The 21,181-nt window shown below is 37.3% G+C and overlaps 1 protein-coding gene across 14 annotated transcripts in view; it reads right to left on the reverse strand.

The window, feature by feature from the left end:
* apbb2.S (amyloid beta precursor protein binding family B member 2 S homeolog) overlaps positions 1 to 21,181 on the reverse strand; it is a 162,533-nt gene that overhangs the window by 81,225 nt on the left and 60,127 nt on the right. For all 14 annotated transcript variants that reach the window (XM_041579436.1, XM_041579441.1, XM_018243108.2 and 11 more), the window contains one exon: positions 18,327 to 19,130. In XM_041579436.1, the coding sequence (XP_041435370.1) occupies positions 18,327 to 19,130 (804 nt within the window). The remainder of the gene's footprint in view (positions 1 to 18,326; positions 19,131 to 21,181) is intronic.

The raw sequence follows: 21,181 nt of genomic DNA on the forward strand, positions 1-21,181 counted from the left end.
GCGGGTTATGGACGGGTGCAGCCAGGAAAACCCTGACCCACACATCACTACCTGATGGTTATACTGTAGGTGCCAGACTATCAAACAACAGAAGAATCTTACATTTTGCCAACGTGCCTATTGTTGACAAGATACTTTATTTACCTAATGCAAAAAGGAAAGTTTGTGGGAGCACTCCATGGCTTAATAAAAATGTACTAAAATACAATGGAAGTGCTACTGATCTGGCCAAATTAACTACAGACATAGAGAAAAAGAAGAGAAATTGATCAATGCACATTCCCTGGAGGCTTATCAATTTTATGATCATAATTTTGTAACTAAAAAACCCCTGTCTTTGTAAATACATGCATCTGCATAGATTACTTACACGACAGGGGACCAGGGAATGTGCATTGATCAATTTCTCTTCTTTTACTTTATTTACCTGCCTGCTTACAATGTGATCATCTATAACTGCAACAGAAGCTGTGAGATCACCCTGACCTAACCAAAACAGAAATAAACATGAACCACAGCCATAAGCCATTAATTCTCCTGTTTTTTTTCTCAATACATTTACCCCAAACACTTATAGTATTGTTATATCAGAATTTTCCCCTTTGTATTTGATTAATGTTAATATTAAAAGGTGAATGAATTCTTAGATCCCTATGAAGGTAATATTGACTCTACATGCAGTGTCAGCCTTGTGTAAGTCTCCATTGTTTTCATTCCCCCTACCGCAGCTCTTTGTAGTGTTATAATTCCCTTACAAGATGCCTATAGGCGTATGGTTTAGTGAGCAGGGTCACCTTTTCCAGCATTGGGGATAAAAACAGACAAAAAACACCACCTATGTCATATCTGCACCAGTTTTATATTGCCATCTAAACAGGCCGTGAGTATATCTAGCAACTTTCTACATATACTCATGTTCTGTTTAGATGGTAATACAGGTATGGGGTCCGTTATCTGGAAACCCGTTATCCAGAAAGCTCAGAATTACCGGATGTCCGTCTCTCATAGACTCAGTTTTATCCAAATAATCCAATTTTTTCAAAATTATACCCTTTTCCTCTGTAATAATAAAACAGTACCTTGTACTTGATCCACACTAAGATTTAATTAATCCTTACTGGAAGCAAAACCAGCCTATTGGGGTTATTTAATGTTTAATTGATTTTCTAGTAGACTTAAGGAATGAAGACCCAAATTACAGAAAGATAGGTTATACGGAATAACCCAGGTCCCGAGCATTCTGGATAATAGGTCCCATACCTGTATAAAACTATGTCAATTTAGCCATTCAGCAGTACTAAGCACAAAGCAACAGTAACATTACAGGGTAACTCATTAAATCCAAAGTTATTCTCCAACCCTAGGGAACGTACAGTAAAGCCTCCAAATTGGTTAACAAAAGTTCTAAAAACAAACCTTAAAAACAGCCACAAATTTATGGAAAATCAATAAAATTTCAAATAAAAAAAAACACCCCACAAAAATTATTTTAAAATAAGTTGTTCATATTATTTGGTGCTAATTAAATAAATGCTACATTTCTATAAAAATGTGAAATGGTTAAACCAAAAGAAGTTAACATACTGTACAAGTCAAGGATAAATAATACAGAAATAGTTCCCTTGTAATAATATTTATGGAGAAATGGTGCCGTTGGCAGGAAATGGCTGCGCTCGAGTGATGATTATGAACATTCTTTCACCCATAAGCACTTTCTCTGCTGGTTTCTGTGCAACTTCAAGTTTTTATTTGCAATTTATCAAGATGGGAGGCTTTTGAGAGAAGTATCCTCCAGCCAAGGGTATGATTGTTCTACTGTGTATTGTAGTAACTAGGGAACATCTCTATAATGAATGTACCACAGGACTGGGAAAACCCAACCGAGTACTACAGACAGTAGCTATGTCTGTTATTGTAATATAGTGTTAATGATCAGCTAGACAGATGGTCTTCTCGTCTTAAATAACAAGGAAATGCCACACTTAATACTAGCTTTGTTTAATATGTATTAGGGCATTATATTGATCTGATACTACTTTCCAATTTATGCACTCCCAAAGTGGAAGGGGCCAAGGGCAGACCTGGACTTCTCTGTAAGGAACGTGGCATGGATATATCACACTTATACCATATCATTTCAAATGGAAGTGCAATGTGTAAATGTAAGCACTATTGAGGATAGTGTATCTTTTCATTTTCTGAGTTTGACTCTAATGGACAGATTTATCGAATTTATGTGAATTTTGTTTTTACTCGAATAAATTCAAATATACTCAAAATTCGAATGTGAGATTATTTAAGAAAAAGTTTGATTGTCTAATATTCGATTGAATAGTCCAGACCCAAATTTTTTTTTTTTTGGAATTCGAATCAAGTTTTCCCTAAGAAAAAAACTAGAATGTCCTATATTTAAGCAGCTGGACTAGTGTGTAGGAGAGAAATGTATCAGCTTCACTGCACTTGCAGTAAAGCAGAAGAATAAAAAAGAACAAAATAAAAAAAAGTATTTATTTATGAAACAACAGCAACACAATAAACTTCATATTATTATGACCCCAAAGACCTCTTGAATTGTGCTGTATCGAGCAGAGAATGAAATACATGTCTTGTAGAGAATGCCGTTTTTAGAAGCATGAACTACTGTATTTCTAATCCATATGCCAATCTGAGATTTCATACAGAGTACAATCAGGCTTAGAGCTCTCAATCCCTGCCTCCCTTCTGTATTCACCCTCCCTACACCAACTCAATTTATGCTGCTGCAGAAAGCCCAAGCCATGTCCCCAGCTCAGTTATAATGATTAGAATCAGAGGACGTTATGTCATCCAAGGTCCAACAAACCCAAGAATTGAGCTAAACTCTGATGGTGTTGATACCAGAGGATGCTGTATCTGTAGCACCAGCTCAAGCAAAACAAACTTCAGATATTTACGTAGGTCTTTAGATTATATGGTTCAAAGTATTCAGATACCTGCCAGTCCAACATCTCATTCTGAAACCAAAAGTATTAATATGAAATTGGTCCTCCCTTTAATGCAGCTATAAGAGCCACTGCTCTTCTCTGATTTGGTTTCACTAGAGTTTGGAACACTGTTGGAGGGCCTTGTTTTCATTCAGCCAAAAAATCATTAGTGCATTTGGGCACAGACGTTGAGAATTAGGCCTGGCTTACAGTTCATCTCAGGTCGACACATCTCAAGAACTAAACCCTAAAAATTAATATGGCTAGAAATGCCATGTTTTATATATTGGAGAAAATACCGGCAACACACTAAATGGGTTGTAGTAGTGCACAACAAGAATTTTACCTGCGAGTATATTTTGAATTAGTACCTAAACTCCGTAACTGACAGTAGCCCAGAGCATGTGAAGTGAATCATCAGAAAAGAAGATGGGGAGCAACTGGGGCATTTTTGGAGGCACACATTTTTACTGCTAAATGGGCTGTGGTTGCCTTGGGCTGGTGCAGAAGCCCAAAACATAATGTAGAAAATATCTAGCTACTTCTTTACTTAAGCTTTAAGAGTTTTGGGCAAGCCAGACATCGCTTTGTGCACAGGGACACTTATATTGAAGCAGTTAAAGGCCTTCCCCAAACAGCTGCTTTAATAGGACAAGGGGTCTTAGACCAATATATTTAAAACAACCCAAGACCATTGGGTCTTGAGTCGACATTCCACATTCTAAGAAGTATAATATAAACAAGAATAACTACGACCAACAAAATGGCAAGGTTCAAGTTTTCACTTGAGTAAAATTATGAGATGCATATATTGGAATGAACCTTTGGGACCCAGTGAGCTTTTATTTATGGCTGGACCATTAGTTATGGGCTTACTACCCAACCCACCAACATATACTTTATGTTTGGCTATGAAATTAGCTTTCAATCTTATGTCTGTGTGCTCTATGGACTGACTGTTTTGCCCAATTCATTCCAGCTATTCTGTTCTATGCAGTACTGTATATTTTATGTACCCCATACAGCACAGTGTGCATTTTAGTTATCTCATCTGGGTATTCAGCATGTCACACACAAATAACTTGTAAATTCTAAAGCCCCAAATGCCAATAATTGAATCTTGCACAATTCATGAATTTGGCAGCACACAATTATACATAAAAATTACCTAAATCCCACAAACACAGGCATTACCATCTTTAGTCACTGGATAGGGCGATTGGGCTGCTGTGTGTTTATGAGGCCAGGCTGAACCAATCTACCAGTATCACCATGTGACAATCATAAACATTTACTTCCCCCCCTCTACAACCATTAAATTCACCAGAAAAAGTATTTAGAATAGGCATCTGTGATATGTTACATAGCCCTCAAACCAAGACCAATAAAGAACTTTAGTGAATATTAATTATTCATTCAAGAAAATGGTACCCTTTGCCCAGCTTTAGGTTAACAATTTGCTTGCTTTCTCTGCCTTTCTCCAGCATTCAAATAGGGGTCACTGACCCCAGCCTCCAAACAAACTATTGCTCTGTGAAGTTATATTTACATTATTTATTATTATATATCTTTCTATTCAGGCCTCCTCTTATTCATATTCTAGTCTCTCATTCAAACCTGGCTTCTATGGAGAATCGGACCCTTGCAACCAGATAGCTACTAAAATCCAAAGCTGAGAGCTGCTGAACATAAAAAAGCTAAATATTTAAAAAACCAATAAAAAAATTAAAGTCTCAGAAAATTACGATCTACATCACACCAAACGTCAATTTAAAGGTGAACTAACCCTTTAATAATAATTTATCAAACACAGCTGCATTATCACCTTCTAAGTATCAAAAGTAAACAATTCATATTGTTCTTCAAGAATAAACAAATTATGTGATGTCATGTGGGCATCACTGTATAATGGTGGCCATAGATGTTAAGATTTTTAAAACATCTTTTCGTTATTGTAAGACCAAGAGATCTTGAAATGATCTTTAAATGTACAATTTGTCCATCAACTAAAAAGACCATTTTAAGCGATATCGTCTAGTAGACTCTAGTTGAAGCTAGGGAAACCGTGGGTAGCCCCTGCAAACAATTAGACAATGGATAAATTTCACTATGACCAATGAATAATTCCTAACCTGCCCGATCGTTTTTGTTACCAATGTCGTAGAAAAATCGTTAGATGGACAATAGTTCGGTTTCCACTAACCTCACGATAATTTGACAGATTTGTCAGATTACACTAAAATCGGTGGTTAAGGAGAGAAGCATCTTAATAAAGTTCATAAAGTTCTCCAAAGTTCTTCTCGTCTTTGACTATCCAATGAAATATTGCCAGGGGTTCTGCTTAGCGTTTACATATATTCTCGAGGCACTGACAATTCCATTGTCCAGAGAATATGGGCAGGGCTGCTGACACATGACATTATGTAAGAACAGGAAAGAGAGCCAGAGGATACAGGACCTAACCAATAGCCAACTTGCAATAAAACCAGTGCTCATTTCCAATACTTTATTAACATGACCAGCATTGGCAGAGACCCAGCAACTTTGATAAGTCGCAGTTAAAATGTCCATTTTGGTGACATTACCTTAGCTCACACTTTATGGAGGCACTGTCAAATATATTTAATTGGGTGTAAGTGAATGAAAAACACAAAAGTGAAATTTTATGAGAACTATATTTTTCTTGGTTGGAGGTGCTTGGCTTTTTACAACCAGCAATAATTCCCCTGTCCCTTTTGAGCTAAACTAGCTCATGAAAGGTACAGTAATTTATCAGTATTCCTTATTAATGGAGGCTTTATATCACTTCCAGAATACTAGTTGATATCATTATGTGAAAAGCAGTCCCCATGGGAAGGTCAGGACATTATTAATCTGTGCTACTAACAACCTGAATAAAATGCAATATTTAATTACAGTAGACAACGAGAACATGCTCATCAGCATCCAAATCAAATCATTCATAACCCAATTTAACAAAAACACAAGATTTAGTTTATAAATACAAGTACTGATTATTAGTCAGCTAATACCTACTGTATTCTATCAACTGCAGCATGTGAAACCCAGGAGTGTAAACTTGAGCAGCAATTATATTATAGCATGAGACTTTCTCATGGCTGCTAAATTGTACAAGGAAGTCCTCAAAAATGTGCAGGGTTGCCCTCTTGGGTGCCACCAGCCGCCAGCCAGGTTTGTCAACTGAGACACTTGCTAGGTAATCACCACAACAGGAACATAACAGGTCAATCTGCTTTTCAGGACACTTCTAAAAATGAGCCAAGCTGTGATAGTATGGTGCACTCTATTAAATGAAGCCGTGCAGCAATGTCATTTTTAGCTTAAAACAGAACGAAAATCTAATGACAACCACAGCAGATGTCAACTGACAACCCTGCTGAAAAACTCTGTGGTCCAGGAGACCTTTTGACGGGGTTTTTTTTCTCCTGTAACAGGGGTGGGGCTGGCCCACACCTCACTCGTGAGTATTGTTCTCGTTACATTTGCATTAGCTGTTTCTAACGGATAGGGCAGAATGGGATATGGTCATGTTTTTGGAGGTTGGAAATTATATAAGGATAGTGATAGAGAACCATTCTGTAAGCCTAGAATATGAAAAGGCGTATTGTTACATAGTAAGTAAGGTTAAAAAAAAGACACACATACATCAAGTTCAAACTTTTAAGTCAATATATAACCTACCTAACTGCTATATGATCCAGAGGAAGGCAAAAACACCCATTTGAAGTCTCTCCAATTTGGGGGAAATTCCTTCCTGACTCCAGTCCCTGGATCATCTTGTACTATGAGCTATCTCCCATAACCCTGTATTCCCTCACTTGCTAAAAAGCCATCCAACCCCTTCTTAAAGTTATCTAATGTATCAGCCTGTAAAACTGATTCAGGGAGAGAATTCCACATCTTCACAGCTCTCACTGTAAAAAACCCCTTCCGAATATTTAGCCAGAACCTCCTTTTTTCTAATCAGAATGAGTGACCTTGTGTCAACTGGAAAGACCTACTGGTATATTGATGAATATTATCTAGTCTGTAGAAAAGAAGAGATATGTTCCGTGAACTTTAGATTGAGAGTGGACTAAGAGGCCACACAACCCACTCTGAGCACAGAGCAACTCATGTCTAAAGATTAGAATCCGCAAATAAAAAGGAAACTATATAGCATTATGGCATCTCCTACTATTATGTAGGAAAACTTGCTGGGTTGGCAAAAGGGCAGTCTGTAGAAAAGAAGAGTTGTGTTCCATGAACTTTAGATTGACAGTAGACAATGAGGCCACACAACCCACTCTGAGCACAGAGCAATTCATCTCTTAAGATTAGAATCTGCAAATAAAAAGGAACCTATAAAGTATTATGGCATCTCCTACTATTATGGAGAAAAACTTGCAGGGTTGGCAAAAGGGCAGAAAATTATTACATATAAACATAAATATCTGTGCAGGCAAAGAGCCATTCCCCCATACTTTACTGTGTATTCAACTGGGTACATTTTTCCTATATGCAAATACAAGAAAATGCATTAAATCCATTAGGCAGCAAAAGCCATAAAGTATTCTCTCCTTTATCATGTTCTCTGCAATTTTCCCTTTGGCTGTCATTTCACCAGTAATTTAATAGGGATTTTACCTGTGGATGTACTTTTACAGCTTTTATTAACAGCCCTGATAGACTATGTTCATTCAGCGCATTTTTATTCTCTACGGTTTCCATAAAAGTGATCCCATGCTAACTGAAAACCATAATAGAATTTTGTTTTCCTAAGATATGTAGTACCTAAGATTAGTAAAGATATGCAGAGTGGGAAAATAATAATGAAAAAATATTCAGGAGAAAACTACTTGTCTCATTGCCTCCGACTTAGTTTATTATAACAAAACACAATCAATATGAAAAGCCAAGCCAAGAGCAAGAGGGGATAAATGAGTGGGGAACAGCTCTTGTTTCCCTGCACTCTGGCAGATTGAAAGTATACATTATACAAAAGGATTCTAAGGACAAATACAACTTTAAAACAAGATACTAAAGTGCAAGTTATTCTGACATAAAATAAAATATGTGGCAACACTCAGGGCAAGGGTTTCCATAACCTGGCAGATCATAGACCAGGGATTCTTAACATCTGGGTGAGGGTCCAATATGAGTTTCATGCTATTTACAGAGGGTTCGTGTAATCCCCTGAATACAGAGACATTTCCTCCTGCAACAGAAAATGGTAATAAGAATTAAGTGCATAACTGGTTCTAAACTACCCTTTGGGTGGCAAAGCTGATTCCCTGACTTAATTTGGGTTCCCTTAGTTACAGGTTAATAAATATTTGGGAAATGATATTCTGTTTGCATTCAGCTCTTACTGTTTGTTATCTCAGAATAACAAAAGATACCTCACCCGGTGACACCCAAGAGGAGAAAGGAGAAGAGCTTGGTCAGTAACGTAACTTGGTGGGGGCGGGCCCTGGTGCGGGCCGTGCAGATGGGCCCGCCCCCACCCTCATCTGCGCGATTTTTCTCTGCCGCCGACTCCAGCGCGCACGATCTTCCGGGGGGGCCCTGCGGGGGTGCGGGCCCTGGCCCATTTGCACCCCCTGCTCCCCCGGTAGTTACGCCCCTGAGCTTGGTCTAGTAGTCAAAAAGGGCCCACAAGATGTATTTCTTGGGTTGTTGAGCAATAATTTCAAAACCCACATATTACTATGTGGAACAACCATATTTCTCTAATGACTTTATTACCTATGGGAAATTGTTAAAAATTGTAATCTCAAAGTCACATGACTTTTAAACACCAGGCAACTACAGGTGACAGTTGATATTTGCAATTTCCTCCCAAAATCTGAATATGTAAATTAGGTTTGTATGTGGCAAAATCTTTGGTAAGATTCTGAATTTGGCTAAATCCAAATTGATTTGGTGCATCTCTACCTTATAACATTACATTGAGAAAAAGAATATAATGATGTATTGAAATAAACAGAACGCATTTCACGTCCAGTTTTATTTTAACCAAGAAGGCTTTTAGGGCAAATCTCTGCTTCTGTAATTTACTCATCACCAATTTAATCTCTATCTTTGGGCACCTTAAACTAATCTAGAGATCTACAGAGCTGCCCACCCGGAATGCTCAAGGGCTCCATAGATTTCTTTTTTAATTATAATCCGTCCAAGAAAACATAGGAAATCAATGGACCACGATATTTCAGAAGTTGAACCTTACTGCACAATTAAGTCTTGGAAGACTGTACAGGGTAAAATAAAAAGTTAAAAAATGTAATACAATAACTAGTTCTAAAACAGAACCAAAAGGGCAAAGGCATAATAATTAATTTGTATCCATAATTAGAATAACTATTCATGCTTAACAATAAAGAAAGAATCTTAATATTTTGCCTTCAGACCCATTTCACGGGTAAAAAGTAAAGTTCTATTCTCTATGTATGTCAGTGGCAAAGCTAGATGTTATTAGGCCCTTCGCCTACATAAACCTTACTGAAGACATAATCCTTTGCACACTTTATAATATTAAAGTTATCAGTCACGTCCCTCATTAGGCCATCAAGAGAGGGACAGAGACAAGAAGAAAAACAGAAATGGTATAATACTCACCAGTCTTTTGGTGCTTGCTTAACCTTAAGTGTCCTCCTATCAGCATTCTCTGTTAGCTATTGTAAATGTCAACCCAACTAGCCTCATTCTCCCCTTCCATTAAAATATACCAGCAGTGCAATGGAATCCCAGTTTTTAGGAGGTGCTAGAGAACGGCAATGCTGAAGAGACTGCTTCTTTTCATAAAATGGTTTGGAGACACCACATGTTGCTCTCATAGGACTGCCCACCCCGTCCAGACGCAAGACACCACAGAGATAAAGAAATTAGAGCATCTCTATCCAATTGATTTCAGAAAGACATTGACATATTTTCTGCCTCCCTTTGTTCAGGACACAGGCTCAGTAAATACATAAAGAATGAATTCAAACTGTAAGCCAGAGAACATCAATTGTGTTAATACAGCAGTGTCCTGCATTAACATCTACTCTGCCAAATGGTCTGGGTTGTTTGATTCACTGTGTTAAATTAAGTGTATCATAAGGCACTAAAAGCCTAGCAGATACATGTTAATACAAAAAAGTGAATATGGTGTATTATAGGCATCACCTAAAGATTCCTAGAATATAAAAATAAAGATAAACAGCATAGATTTTATGGGTTGGAATTAACAAGAACCCCTGTGCATTCACAGCATCAAAACTTCATCTCCCTGAAGGTGCATTGCAGCATTGGACAGAATTGATTTAGTGGAAGACTTCTATTAACGAGAGTGCTTCTCTCCTGTCATCGTTCCCTCCCATAGTTATAATCTATCATTTATGCTCTGCTGAGAGCCAGGGCTGTTTTTTATTCAGCAGCAATACTTCAACTAATATACAAACCCCCACCTTCCCACAAAAATACTGTGTCCTGAGTAATGCGGGAGGGCTGGGGTCAATGTCCCCTTTCAAAGAAAAATTATATTGTTGGTGGGTTGGTCCAAATCTATCCAGAGTAGGGTTAGACTGAATCCACTATTTCGAATTTGGCTGAACCCCTGAAAAAAAAGATTTGCGAAAGATTCGGCCGAATACCGAAATCCTACTTTGCATATGTAAATTAGGGGTGGGAAGGGGAAAATTTTTTTGACAAAAAGTCATGCCATTTCCCTCCCCGCCCCTAATTAGGATTCGGATTCCATTCGGCCTAGCAGTATTCGGCCGAATCCGAATCCTGCTGAAAAAGGCGGAATCCTGGCCTAAAACCCGAACCGAATACTGGATTCGGTGCATCCCTAATTCAGAGTATGTGCATACACAATGTTTCATCAACTTGAACTTGTGTGCATGAATGGTACAACACAGGTTAAAAGGGGCAATGGCTAAAATGTCGATCTGATGGAAGGATATCTAGTTGGAATTGCACTGGTGCATATTGTGGCATATAGAGACACATTTATCAAGGGTTGAATTTTGAGTTTTTTTAAAACTCACTAAAATCCGACTGAATTCGAAATTCAACTTAAGGTAATTTATTAATTAAATTGAATTGTAAAAACTCAAATGAATTTAAACGACCTTGATTCAAATTCGATCAAACTCGATTCAAGTTTTTTCTCAGAAGGAAGGAAGGCTGGAAACATTTCCAAATTGATCCCTGCCCCTCTCCCATTGACTTATACTGCAATTCGCCAGGTTTTAGGTGGCGAATAGTCAAATTCTAATTCTTAAAGGGCCAAAGTATGATAAATCTCGCAAAAACAAATTCACATTTTTTTTAAAAACTCGAACCGAGTTTGGATAATTCCCTAGTTGAATTTGACAGTTTTGACCATAAAAAAAATTTGAAAATTCGGATTTTAATTTTCAATTCGACCCCTACTAGGTCTCCCCCATAGTCTATAATCTTGAGTCTAAATCTGCATGGGTACAACTCCATGAAGTGTCATTATACTATGAAATAGGGGAAAAAATAGCCCAGGTATGGGATCCTTTATCTGAAAACTTGTTATCCTGAAAGCTCTGTTGTGACTTCCAATATATAAGTAACCTAAGCTTGGAGTTGTCTGTGGCCAAGTGCCTTTTTATGCTAATTAGACCACTTTTCTATCTTTTTCATTTACCGATCCATTATCCTTTTAAGTGCATGCATGATAAAATAGGATAAAATGGGATTAGGATTTTTTTTTTTTTTTGGGTGACGGGTCCCTTTAAAATAAAGATTTCCTTCTCCAAGTGCTGTATATAACCCAACATCATAAACACCTAAACTTTAGCTAGAAATCTATTGCAGAAAGAACTTCCAAACATTAATCATACTAGAGTACATAAAATGTTAGAATACGTTTAAAATTTTATCTGTTTTTATGCTTTATACCAAGGGCCGGGACAGGCCTGGAGCTGAACATTTTAATGACTGTACTCTCCAGATGGTTTTAAAAGATTAAATGAAAAAAAATTACAATATATACAGATCCCGTAATCTCTGCTGCATTGAAAAAGTGAAACAGAAACATTATACATCTCTCTATTTATCTAATAACACATATTGGCCCACTCTGTATACATACAAGCTGGAGAAAAAAAATATACAAAAACAATTTACATATTAATACTGTTGTGAAGTCCTTTGTTCTCTGTGCCTGCAGGTTTCAGGATTTTAAGGTGAGCCTGGAGCTGCTGCTCCTTATGGTTTATTCTCAATCTGTATCTGCAAACAGTAATGTAACTAGAGGGGGGACGGGCCCTGGTGCGTGACGGGCAGCCGGGCCCGCGCCCCCCTCCGTACGCAATTTTCGGCCCGCATTTTAGTGGCGCACAGGCTGCCGGGGGGCCCTGAGGGGGGGCGTCCCTGGCTCCTCCGGTACTAAGGTACAATTCCCTGTATACCGAGAGTAATCTGAATCATGATTAATAGGTTCCTCCTTAACTGTTCAGCTGAATGACTGGCACCTGATAAAATGGGACCTTTAACAAACATAAAATGCTGCATTCCTCTCAATATTTTGTAAATAAAAAGATCAAGTAAGTAAGAGTAAATAAATAAAAAGCTGCCGCTCGGGGGAAAATTTGTTGCCCGCCACCCAATTGCCATATTCATTTTACAACATTTGTCAGGTTATGAAAGTTTGAACATATTTCTGTATTTTTTTCAGTTATTACAGTTTTGCTGACTTGACCTTTAAGCTGTGAGTCCCCAGATTTAAATTGTTACAATTACTTTTCTTTGCTTATCTCATAATTGTTACAAAAGCCAATTAAGTTAGAAACTTTGTATCTTTTTCTACCTGTTCAGCATACTTCTCAACTGTCCCGTTTTCAGCGGGACAGTCACGCTTTTTACACATTTTTTTTTAACACGTTTGTACTGAAAAGTCCCAGCTTTCTCTGCGCTGAACAGCCAGAAAAAGAAACAAGGATTCTAACTTAATTGGCGTGTGGCTGAGAGCCACCAGGAACAACTAAGATACTTTTTAACAATTTTGAGAAAAGCAAATAAGTAATTGTAACAATTTAGATAAGGAGGTCCCTTGGGAAAAGTTAGACTCACAGCTTAAAGGGCAATTCACCTTTATTAGCAAAACTTTAATAACTGAAAAAAAACACAGAAATATGTTCAGACTTTCACAACCTGACAAATTTTGTAAAATGAACATGGTAATTAGGGGGTGATGCCACAAAAATGAGCGTGGTCAAAAAATTGGCGAGCTTTGCCCGCCAAATGTTTTGTTCCTCTTTCTATTTCCAAAATGTTGTGAGGTATGTGTTCAATGCAGAGAAAGTCGGGACATTTCAGTACAAATGCGGGACTGCAGGTTGAGCTGTCAAAAGCGGGACTGTCCTGCTGAAAACGGGACAGTTAGGAGGTATGAATACTGTACATTTCCATAAAACCTTTCAACAGTTGGTAACCAGTTCCTACTAAGAGGAGCAATGTTTGGGTACAACTCAAATTCAGTGAAATAATGATAACCCTTCCAACAAGGCTGCAATTATTTAAGTTCTCTAATTATTTTGTCTAGCGCATACTTGAGACCAAAACTAATGGAGTTATGTTCAACCACTAGTCCCACCTCTTTATATTATGTGAAGGCAACTTGCAGAGCATTACTGCTCTGAGCCTGATTGTGACTGTAATAATGAATACACAGGGACAGCCACAAATTAAGAACATAGCCCACTATGTTGAAATAATAAAAAATAAGGAAGTATGTAATTTTTTTTTTACTTTTGTCTAGTGCCGAAAAAACATTTCAGAAATTCACAGTAGTGACCCCCTCTGGCCTTGTGATCCCATAAAAAAGCTCAAAACTACGATAAGCGCTCATATATACACATAGATTTGTTACTGTTATTGCACATAATATCTACTGCATATTATTGCTTTAATCTGGTTTGCAACAGTGATTTGTGATCAGAAGTATAGTAAGGACATTGTAAAATCCCACTATCAACTGATATTTCATTAAAATACTTTCAAATCAAACTGCTGTGACATCCAGTGGCTTTTTGTGTCCCAATTTTATGCAGTATATTTTGTATTAAGTTGCTACAAACACATTTTAGTTCAGGACAGTATTTAGCCTAGGGCCAGCCCTGATCATACCTTTAATACTTAACCTCAAAAATGTGAAGTCATTGAGGACTTAAATTTGTCCTCTAGCCCTGTACAGTATATGATAATATTTGCCTACAGGCTGTTAATTCAGATAGTATTTATTCAGACCTGTGTATGGATATACATTGGCGGCGGATTTATCAAAGGTCGAATTTTCGAAGTTATGTACATTTTTTCAAAAGTACTCACAACTCGAATGGGAGGTTATATTTGAATAAACTCGAACATCTAGGGGCAGATTTATCAAGGGTCGAATTTCGAAGTGGAAAAAACTGCGAAATTCGACCATTGAATTGCATACTTCGATATTCAAAGTAGAATTCGAAGGATTTTTAATATCCTATGATAGTACTCCGATCGTAGTACATTGTACTTCGAATCGAATGATTTTATCGTACGATTGTACGATTAAACTTGACTTCTAAAAACGTAGACAAATGTTGGCTATGTGTTCTAGAAGGTCCCCATAGGCTAACATAGCAATTCGGCAGGTTTAAGGTGGCGAAGTGTTGAAGTTGAAGTTTTTTTAAGAGACAGTACTTCGATTATCGAATGGTTGAATAGACAAAGTATTTTCACTTCGAGTCGAAGTCGAATTTAGGTCTATTCGAAGTACCCAAAAAATAGTTTGAAATTCGAAGTTTTTAACTTCGAATATTCACTTCGACCCTTGATAAACCTGCCCCCTAATATTCAATTGAATACGAACGACCCGAAAATTTCAAGCTTTCCTCTGAAAAAAAACTCAAATGTAAGGAAGGCAATTAACATCTTTAAATGGTTCAACGGGCCTCTGAACGCGGCAGGTTTTAGGTGGCGAATATTAAATTAGAACTGTTTCCAGGGTCGAGGTGTGATAAAACTCACATTCAAATTCGAGTTGGTGATTTAAAATTCTAAATTGTGAGTTTTACCAAAAAAACTATAAAATTTTTAAAATTTACCATTCAAACCTTAATAAATCTGCCCCTTATATAAGTAAGTGTGTTTAGACTTTTGGGTTCAAGACAAAGATTTTTCATAAAACTCTAGCCCATTACAGACGTTTTAAAGATATATTTAATGCACCGTTGATTTAATGATAGCAATATCAGTAAAATGCCCCAAATTTTACCCTACCCTGGCAGTCTGGCCAACTTATTTATTGCTTTTGGTTCAGGAATCTGTGTCGAATTTGGACCTAATGGGAAGCAATACCTAGCCTCAGATGTAAAATCCAGTTTAATGTGTTTGTTTGTTTTTTTTGATCACTTTTCAAATTTATGTGGGCCATGTAATTCTCCTTAACAAGTAACACTCATATATTCTCTGCTTAATTATGTCTAATTCTCACAACTAACTGATTATATTGAGAAGGTAAATCAAGGTAACGGTTTCAAAATGCATCTAAGTAATCACCTAAAAGCTAACCAGAAACATTTTAATAAATATATAGCAGTACATTTCTGTGCAATAACCTTTATGTAGCAGTTTAATATATGTGATTGGAATATATTTCTATGTATAACATTTCACAGATCATAAAAAAGGCAAATCATTGAAATGTTGCAATGGCATAATGTTGCTTAGTAGGTTATATTTAAATAAATTAAACTGTGCTGCTGAGCTGCCGCCTGAAATGGCACAATATTGCTTTTATAGCTGGCATTGGGATGCTGTGATTTACACTGATTTTATAAATTAACAGTTTTAGCTAACTGTGGATGCATTTTAAAAAAAAATCCAGCATTACTGCAATATGTAATTTACCAAAATCTGCGAAGAAATTTCACTTAAATGTGCTTTAGCTTTAGACCCTCGACAAATGTTCTCTATGATATTTTTATATAGACTCAAATATATGTATGCTGTATTTAATCAGCACCTCTGTAGATACATTTGCTTTGTAAATTTTTTGGGATAAAAATGTACCAGATTTTCCCACTGAGCGGCAGATCAGACACAGGCTGTTCAGGTAAATTGTAGAGGGAAAAATGATTGAATCAAACTAAAGGCAAAACCTGTAGGAAGTTTGAGACTAAGATACACTTTCTGGTCAAAATTCAAAGCAATATACGTGCCACTAAATTTACACACATCTCCAACACAGCACACTTAGGGGCAGATTTATCAAGGGTCGAATTTCGAAGTGGAAAATACTTCGAAATTCGACCATTGAATAGAATCCTCCAATATTCGAAGTCGGAGGATTTTATTCATCGTACTTTGAATCGCACGATTCGAACAATTTTATCTTACGATCGTACGATTTTCCTTCAAACCCCAAAAACATAGAAATATGATCTGGCCGGTCCCCATAGGCTAACATAGCACTTTGGCAGGTTTAAGTTGGCGAAGTATTGAAGTCGAAGTTTTTTTTTAAAGAGACAGTACTTAGATTATCGAATGGTCAAATAGTCAAGCAATTTTTACTTCGAATTGAAGTCGAAGGAAATTCGAAGTCGTAGTATCCTATTCGATGGTCGAAGTATCCAAAAAATTACTTTGAATTTAGAATTTTTTTACTTCGAAAATTGCCACTAATTCACTTTGACCCTTGATAAATCTGCCCCTTACTGTGAGGTAAGATAGTGGTAGCTACATTCTGTAGGACTGCTTTTCATCAGTATGGACTAGGCATTATGATAAAATAGAAGAAAAATATTGAGAAATACAAGAAAATACTGAAAGGGAAGCTGCGCTTTTCTAAAGGACAAAGCAGGACAAGAGAATGCTTAAAGGGGAACTCCACAAAAACATAACTTTGCTTTTTAAAAAGTAAACATAATTTCAAGCAACTTTACAATATACATCAATTAAAAAATATGCAGAGTTTTTATGACTTTTAATGGTTTCTGACAGTTCCCTAAGCCTAGCCCCCTGCTCTTCTGCTGATCTGTCTGACTACTTTGCTGAGCTGTCTGACTACTGTTACTTTGTTTTAGCAGCAAGCTGTCCCTTAGACTGCATCCTCCTGCACACGTGATTTCAATAAGGAAAGGAAAATCACAGTGCAATGCATTGTGGGTTATGCAGTTCCTGCATGCTGTCTGTAAGCTGTGGAGAAGTTCTTACAATTTGTAACATCAGTGTTTAGTCCCTCCTTCCCTGCCAGGATCTCAAATGATGCAGAAAGAGAAGAACTGTTAAACAGCTGGATTGCAGCATAGCAAATGGCATTTATTCATACTTTTTGAAGACGCAGGAAACTGTGATTGTATATTAGGGGTTTTCTGCCTTATGTGGGTCTCTTTATCAAATTTTTTTTTGGAAGCCAGAGTTCCCCTATAATAGACCTGTCATGTCATGTTCTATGATTTAACGGAGAATCTAATTCTAACCTAAAGTGCACAAGTGACATCTGACTTACCTCAACAACAAAGTAATTATGCCTAAACGGCAGGGCACACACCTTGAAAATAGTGTACAAAGCTGGTACAATACAAAACTCAACAGACAACCTTTTACATGGCATAGAACACAGAATCTATGCCCCCCTGTATCCCTGTATAAAAAGGCAATAACTTAATTTAGTTGTTTAACTTATGTAACTGCACAGGGCACCACATAGAGGAAAAGCATTTAACTTCTTCCATCCATATATGACAGAGAAGTCTGGCTGCAGAATTAAGCCTTAAAGGGATTCTGTCATGATTTTAGATCTACCAGGCAGCTGATATCTTGTGTTAGGGAGCTACTATCTGGTTACCTTCCCATTCTTCTGTTGTTAGGCTGCTGGGGGGGAGGGGGGTAATATCACTCCAATTTGCAGTACAGCAGTAAAGTGTGGCTGAAGTTTATCAGAGTACAAGTCACATGACTGGGGGCAGCTGGGAAACTGACAATATGTTTAGCCCCAAGTCAGATTTCAAAATTAAATATAAAAAAAATCAGTTTGCTCGTTTGAGAAACCGATTTCAGTGCAGAATTCTGCTGGAGCAGCACTATTAAATGTGTTTTGAAAAAAAAAAAATTCCCATTACAGTATCCCTGTAAGCTGTAGTACAACAACATATGGAGGGTCCAGAAGATGGACATGCTTGATGGAAACATGTGTAATAAACAATAATTATTGTAAACAATATCATATTTGATCATTGTATGCTTATTTTCTATATAATGACAGAAACACACAACATTTTGGCTCAGTTAATCTGTGTTATCCTGTGTACCTATACAGTTAATGCTAAGCTAATGCAAAAACTTTCTTCTTTATTAATTGGTTACCTGTCTCATCTGGAGATACAAGGGATGCACTGTCTTGGGACAAAGTGGTCCAGCTTGAATCTTCATCACTTGGAGCCAGGTTCTGGATTCGGTGTAGAGCACAGTCAGTCTTTGCACCAGTTTTTGGGTGGTCTTTCTTAGTCTCTGGGCTAGATGATACAGTAGGGCCCCGACTATCCTCAGGACTTGAGATATTGTTCTGTTTAGATGGCAGCAAATCCCCATTGGTAAGAATGTCAGGTTCTTGAATATTAATCCATGTGGAGTTTTCCTCCTCTACTACATGCCCATTGCTTTGCTCCAGGTCAATGGAGGTATCCAAGTCTGCATAGTAATTGAGAAAACTCTTGGTTTTTCTAGGAATTAAAGGTAGAATTTCAGAACATTCTGGATCATCTGGGATCTCTGTGTTCCCTTCTAGTTTCTCTGAGATTCTATTTACAGTTTCTTCTAAACTCAAATTTTTATTTTGGTCTTGAAGCCCATTTTCAGCAGCTTTCCTTAGCTGATTTTCCCCATTCTTCACTACCTTAATGTTTGGAGAACTGTTTCCCAACAGAGGCTGAGATACAGGATCAGACAAGCCCATAGCTGCCTGGATATTTGTCAGCGCATATTTTTTCCTGCATTTCGGTGGAGTGATGCTCTTGGTTTCAACATGCTTTAGGTCTGCATTCAGTAGCTCATTGTGGGAACAGCGTAAGTTCAACGTATTTGGTGGGCTAGCTGGACCATTTCGATTCACAATGTCCGTGGCGCTGTGGCTTGCCATAAAAACTGGAAGTTTTTCCACACTTGAATCGACTACAAAGAAACATTGAGAGAAAAGTTTAGGAGGCATGCTTTTAATATGAGACACTTTCTCCTAACTGATCTGCTAACTAGACTTGAACAATGTAGCATAGCATTCTGTTTTAATTGGATTTCTACTGCAGCTGGAGAGGATGTTTCTAGCACTGCTTCTCTTTGTCTATCTCTCTGTCGCAGTTCTACCATTCATACAGTGGCAGCATGCAGTCAAGCTTGCATCACAAATTATATTTATACCTTCTGAGACAGCGTTCTAGTGAGAGCACACCAAACTGTCCAGTAACACATCAGACACTGAGGCATCACTATGCATACCTGGGAATAGAAATTCTACTCTGAAATATCTGCACCTGTTGCCTATAATATTATGTTCTATCCAAGGATAACAATGGGAGCCAAGACCTTGGGTGCCAGTTGAGTTTGGATAACATGCAGTTGCTCACTTTGTTAACAGAGTGGACAACTTTATAACCCTACTAAAAAAAATCCCAACTGCATAGCTGCACAACTCCCAGCTTTCCTGAAAAAAACAACCAACTGCATAGTGGTACAACTCCCAGCTTTCCTGCACATGTACAAATGTCTGAAGGATGCATGTTGTAGTTCTGAGATATCTGAAGCTGGGACCAGGCCAAAACGTCAGTCTGTAACTTCTTAACAAAACATTTTCCTTTTAAGAAGTCCTGAGAGTGCGGACCTTATGGCATTTTGGATTGGATAAATACTTGGGATACTGCACGTAGGCATGTAAACCTTTTTTTTGAGAGTGCTGGCAACATGGAGGTTGTGTATATATATATATATATATATATATATATATATATATATATATATATATATATATATATATATATATATATATATATATACACATATACACACACACACACACACACACACACATTTACACATATACAAGCATGGGATCCGTTATCAGGAAACCCATTATCTCGAATTACGGAAAAGCCATCTCAGAAAGACCCCATTATAATTAATTAATCCCAATTATTAAAAAGTATTTCCTTTTTCTCTGTAATAATAAAACAGTATCTTGTACTTGACCCAAAATAAGATATAATTAATCCTTATTGGAAGCAAAACCAGCCTATTGGGTTTATTTAATGTTTACACAATGTATGTAGATCCGCCGCCCACAGTGCTCTAGGGAGCACAGGTACATCGGAGCATTGGGGAGCTGCGTATCCCCGGTGCTCCCTATAGATCGGCTGGGTGGCCTTTAATATCTTAAATAAAACATTCAAATGAACTTTAAAAAATCAGTAAAATAAACATCAGCCTGTGTTATTAAGGGACAGAAGTACTGGTACAGGTATGGGATCCGTTATCCGGAAACCCGTTATCCAGAAAGCTTCGAATTATGGAAAGGCTGTCCCCCATAGACTCCATTTTATCCAAATAATACAATTTGTTTTGAAAATGATTTCCTTTTTCTCTGTAATAATAAAACAGTACCATGTACTTGATCCAAACTAAGATATAATTAATCCTTATTGGAAGCAAAACCAGCCTGTTGGGTTTATTTCATGTTTACATGATTTTTTTGTAGACTTAAGTTATGAAGATCCTAATTACAGAAAGATCTGTTATTCGGAAAACCCCAATCCCGAGCACTCTGGATAACAGGTCCCATACCTATACTTGCATAATATAGTGCTTCTTGATATTTGTGACTACTTTTTAAAAATAGAACATGAGGCACTTCTTGCTTTATAGCTAGGATGCTAGATATAGATTTAGATCAAGTTTCACAAGGCTCGTGTGTAAGCCTATGGCACACTCCTTTTGTGTACAGGCAAAAAAAAGTATGGTCAAATTGAATTTACCTAACCCATATTTTTTTTATTCAGTCAAATATGAAATCCACCACAAATTCTCGCTGAATCTCAAAGCTCAAATCGCATTTGCATATTCAAGTGTGAATAATTTAAATATAAAAATATCTGTTAATAAATATATCATTTTCATTGCAAGTCACAAATTTAAGGATTCAGATCAGCCAAAGGTTTGCCCAAATTGGAATCCTG

The sequence above is a fragment of the Xenopus laevis genome, chromosome 1S, assembly GCF_017654675.1.
Source record: "Xenopus laevis strain J_2021 chromosome 1S, Xenopus_laevis_v10.1, whole genome shotgun sequence".
In the NCBI taxonomy this organism is placed as follows: domain Eukaryota; kingdom Metazoa; phylum Chordata; class Amphibia; order Anura; family Pipidae; genus Xenopus; species Xenopus laevis.